Raw genomic sequence first — 5,340 nt, forward strand, 5'->3', positions numbered from 1 at the left:
AATGATCACATCATTGTATTTGAGAGATGAAAACTCTGGCTTGTGCAAACTTTCCAGGGTTATACAGTTAGTGGATTGTTGAACCATGGCATTAAAGTCAGATAAAATAATTCCAAAACAGGGCTCTTCCTACATTGTTACATTTTACTGGCATTTGAAGGGACTTTCAAGATCATTTAAGCTAAACTTTGCTGTTTATAGATAAGGGAAATTCCTGGCTGAAGAGTTATACAGCCATTTAGTATTTTATCTGCCTACCACCAGCAGCAACACCAATGACATATTTGATCATGACTGTCAGACTCATCTACATTTCTCAGAACATGAAAACATGTAGCTCCATGCAGACTTGAATCAAGTGTCTGCCACAGTTTACACACCCTGATTTTGGAAACTTTGTTAAATATATAATTTCACTAGAATAATGTTAATGAGGTTTACTTTTGGGGAAAAAAAGGTAAATTATCCCATTTTATCAGGTTCACTTATAGACAGAAAAGATATCTGAGGGAATTGGAAGTAATTAACAGGTAATTCAGATTTGGTAAATTGCAAGACAATACCTTTTAAGAGGAAGTGGCTAGTACTGAAGAGTGAATTACACATTTTTGTTATATAGACCAAGTTTTTAGAATGGAAGATGGTAGAAATCATGTACATGGTTATTTCTGGCTTGGAAAGAAATCAACAACGAGGATGTTATTTTCAACTTTTGTTTTTAGATATGATGACATGGATATAAAGGAGTAGCACGTAACATAGAAGACAATTGGAAAGAATGGAAAAATTGTAGAATGTAAAAGCATGGATGAGAGAGGGAGAATGAAGAGAAAATAATAAAGTGAGATTTTGCTATAGACCAGCGATATTGACCAGACTCAGACTTTTGAATAAAGTTCCAATTGAGAGTTTTATTAGCCGCACGGCGACTGCCTCATCCTATGCAGAGGAGAGAGTAGCCTTGAGTCTAAGGGAAGAGGTATTTTTATAGCTTTTCAGGAGGGGGGTTTACTAGTAAGCGAGCAAGCAAGCAGGCACAGAAGCGGAACACTGCGGTTAGCTGAAGATAGCGTTATCTATTTTTTTCTTTTTGAAAAGCCCTTCTGAGCAGCCCCATGTTATTTATTGGCACTCTTCTTGGGAGCAGTCCTAAGTTATTTATTTATCTGAAGGCACTTGCGATTCTTATTTCCTAATGTAGTTCTATGCCTATTTTTCCAATGTGGCTTTACCCTTACAATTTAAAGGGTAGAAAACTAAATAGAGAGACTAAGATTGTGGGAGTGGGGTGGGAGAAAAGAGACAATAAGTTAACTGAAAAAATAATCAAATACAGAAGAATAAATTAAACAAATCAATTGTTTGATAAATGGAAATGGAGAGAAAGAATATGGAGAAATAAGGAAGGGGGCATGAAGAAATGTTTAAGAGAGAGATGGCAAAATGAACATCTTGGGTCTCTAAATACCTTGCTCCTGTAGCTGGTCTGACCCCAATTAGGACTCAAGTCATGCAGAATGGTCTAGAGGAGTTTGTGTGTCTCCACCCTATGAAGGTGGGAGCCACTCTTCCTAGCCTTCCATAGTTCTGTACAGTTTGATCATTGTTAGACTGTCTGAGTAAGCTGAAATGGCAAAGATTATTAGAGATACAGTGGCAAAGATTCAGATTTCTTTTTCGGCCTCCTCTGAGAGTACTTTTTATATGAACCTGGTTAAAAGGGACGGGTTTTCTCTGCAAAGGAACATAAATTCTGAATTTATGGGAACATTTTTATATTCCCAAAAGAATGCTCATCTGATGTACCTTTGTCTTCAGTCTCTTTGCCAACCACCATTTCAGAATCACAGTCAGAGAGGTTACCTCAGATTGGATTGGGAGAAGGGAAGAGAGTGTAGCAAAGATGTCATGTGGTAATGTACCTAAGTCTGTTAGGTAATAGTGGAGGAATTAAGTGAAGGAGAGAAAAAAGGCAGAGTAGAAGAGTCTATAACCCTCCATTCACAGACCTCTAGAGATCTTCTGATATTTCAAAGTAATCTTCAAAAACTAACACCTCATGAAATAATTCTATCTATGTGATCACTGGCATGCATAAAACTGAAAAGTAAGTAGAGCGGGACTCTTGATTTATTTTGCTAAGTGTGTTTTTATAGGCAGCTGTTAGAATGAATGCAGAGAAAAATGGCTAGGGGGTGAAAATAAGAAGTGAGCAGTAAAGTTAATTTGGAGGGATACAAAATATTTTTTATTAACCTTTTATTTAGTCCCTTTCTGTGTTTGTGAGTGTGTGAATCATGTTTTTTATACACATATTTGCTGATGTGTTGCAAGTATCACTTTTACAAATTCTGCCTTGTACAAAAGGAATTCACTTGTAACACATGGAAATCTGTATATTAATCAATCTTTCATCTCTAGAGATACATATGCACATTCTTTTGATAGTTTCTAAAAGATGTACTCTAACACCACTGTATCAATGTGGTATCTATTTTCTCCTCTTCCTTCTCTTCTTCACCTCTCTCTCTTCTTATTATTCTATTGTAGGTACAGTCTCCCTAACAATTTCTGTCAAAGATTTTCTCTCCTATTGGTACTCTATGTTCCATAGGACTTATAAAACAAGAGTGATGTGCTATCTAGTTAAATAGCATAATAACATTGTTATATATTACATTGTTGTATTTTGCTATAGACCAGCAATTTAAAAAATCATGTCAATAAACAGTTTTTGAGTACATGCCTTAAATATATACATAATCATTTACAAATTGTATATACCATTTTTCTAATATATTGCATATATTATAAATATTACAGAGTATAAATTTTATAAAAACGTGACAGTGTTTATATATAATTATATACATTTAGTATGCTTTTGCATATGTGTATGAGAGTGTGTGTTTGCATTTCTTTGCCACTCCTCATTGGATCATCATGTTTCCTTCCATAATGTTCATACCCCATTAAACAGAGTTAATCTTAAATGTGGATTTTCTCCACCTTGACTTATATTCTTTTTCTTCAAATTCTAATTCTAAACCCTAACAGATGACTTGTATGAGAAATATTATTTTTAATTTTTAATTTATATAAAAAGAATATCCATTATTAAAGCTGTGATTAATAATTTCTTTACCAATTTAAACTGAATAGTATAAACCTATATTCCTCTACCACTTGGCAATGACTGAAAAAAAATAACATTTTAAATTTCAGTAATGTAAGCACAATAACTTTATGTTACTTGACTTTGAGATAAAGTAGATTCAGGAGATAACAACTTTTTTAGCTATTTAATAAATTATTTTATCTTGTATTACAATGTATTGTTTTTTCTGGAAGACTCTCCCATAGGTATCATACAGACTTAGATAAATTGGGTTGTGAATATAATTATTTGATACTCAGATAGTTTTATTTAAACAGTTGTAAATGGTGTTGAGTGGCCCCAGAAATGGTACTCAGCCAGCAACAGAGCTAAGTGACTACTCCTAAGAAGCTGAAAATTAGAGTTATTATTTTGTGGCCTCTTGACCAGTTTGGAGTCACACCAGGATTAGGAAGAGAATACAGAGGACAAGGTCAGGGTTGGCAACCAGGAACTGGGAATTCCACAGGAACTGAAGTAATATGTAATAAAAAGTTTGGATTTTGTTGGTGAGGAGAAATGAGGGTCCGTAATAAAACAGGCAGCTAAGCTTCAAGCACAGTACATCCCTAGAAACTCAGAGACATTGATAATGGGGTTATGTTTTAATTAGGAAATATCTCATATAATTTAAGAAGTCAGACATCCCAATGTGTAGGTTCCCAGACTCCTTAGTTAGAGATTAGTTCTATATAAGCATGTGGCTGGAGGGGAATAACTGTGGCTTTGAATACAGTGGGGTTTCTGTTGTTGTTGTTGTTTTGTTTTTATGTCTGGAGGAATGATGAGTAAAGGGGCTTACCCAGGATATTGGAGATGTTTAAGACTTGTATTGTTTTTAGCAGAAGTGATGAATATTAAATATTTTTAGCTAGTGAGTGACTATAGCCTAGATGGAAGATAGAGTAAAAAAACAAAACAGAAAACAAATCAATTCTTCTTCTTGATATAATGCAGGTCAAGGAGATGGAAAGAGAGAATAGCACACGGGTGACAGAATTCATCCTCCTTGGTCTGACTCAGTCTCGAGATGTCCAGCTCCTGGTTTTTGTGCTAGTTTTAATTTTCTACCTCATCATCCTCCCTGGAAATTTCCTCATCATTCTCACCATCACATCAGATCCTGGCCTCACAACCCCTCTCTACTTCTTCCTGGGTAACTTGGCCTTCCTGGATGCATCCTACTCCTTCATTGTGGCTCCCAGGATGCTGGTGGACTTCCTCTCTGAGAAGAAGGTCATCTCCTTCAGAAGCTGCATCATTCAGCTCTTTTTCTTGCACTTACTGGGAGGAGGGGAGATGTTACTTCTTGTTGTGATGGCCCTTGACCGCTACATCGCCATCTGTCGGCCATTACACTATTCAACTGTCATGAACCCTAGAACCTGCCAAGCGTTGCTGTTGGCCCTATGGCTTTGGGGCTTTATTCACTCCATGACCCAGGTGGCCCTTATTCTCCGCTTGCCCTTCTGTGGCCCAAACCAGCTGGATAACTTCTTCTGTGATGTCTCACAGGTCATCAAGCTGGCCTGCACAGACACCTTTGTGGTGGAGCTCCTGATGATCTTCAACAATGGCTTGCTCATCCTCCTGTGCTTTCTGGGGCTCCTGGTCTCCTATGCAGTCATCCTTTGCCATGTACTTAGGTCCTCCTCTGAAGGGAAGAAAAAAGCCCTATCCACTTGCTCTACTCATGTGATTATTATACTTCTCATGTTTGGACCTGCCATCTTCATTTACACTCGCCCCTTTAGGGCCTTACCAGCTGACAAGGTGGTTTCCTTTTTCCACACAGTGATCTTTCCTTTGATGAACCCGGTGATTTATACCCTACGGAACCAGGAAGTAAAAGCTTCCATGAGGAGGTTATTGAGTCGGCATGTGGTCTGCTGAGTGGATTTTATAATGAGAAGCCAAGAAGTGTGGAGTTTTATTTAGCAAATAAATATTTTTCACTGAATTTCTCCTATTTGTCAGGTACTATCGCAGGCATTGGGAAAGAGTTATGCCTAATAGGATAAACCTGGTATATTAAAACATATAAAGAAAAGCAGAGTGGTTGGAATATAATGAGCAGTGTGAGACACTTAGGGCTTAAATTTTACTTCACCTTAAATGTCAAAACATGTAAGGTATTTAATGCTGCAAATCTTGAAATATCTGCAAATAAAGGCACCTGCTTC

The 5,340-nt window shown here is 36.9% G+C and overlaps 1 protein-coding gene across 1 annotated transcript; it reads left to right on the plus strand.

Annotated features, from left to right (window-relative positions):
* Positions 1–4,123: 4,123 nt before the first annotated feature.
* Positions 4,124–5,050, plus strand: LOC101437326 (olfactory receptor 4N4C-like). The gene has a single exon (XM_012521285.2). The coding sequence runs from the start codon at positions 4,124–4,126 to the stop codon at positions 5,048–5,050; it is 927 nt and encodes a 308-aa protein (XP_012376739.2).
* Positions 5,051–5,340: the final 290 nt, after the last annotated feature.

This window comes from Dasypus novemcinctus, chromosome 3 (assembly GCF_030445035.2).
Source record: "Dasypus novemcinctus isolate mDasNov1 chromosome 3, mDasNov1.1.hap2, whole genome shotgun sequence".
NCBI lineage: Eukaryota > Metazoa > Chordata > Mammalia > Cingulata > Dasypodidae > Dasypus > Dasypus novemcinctus.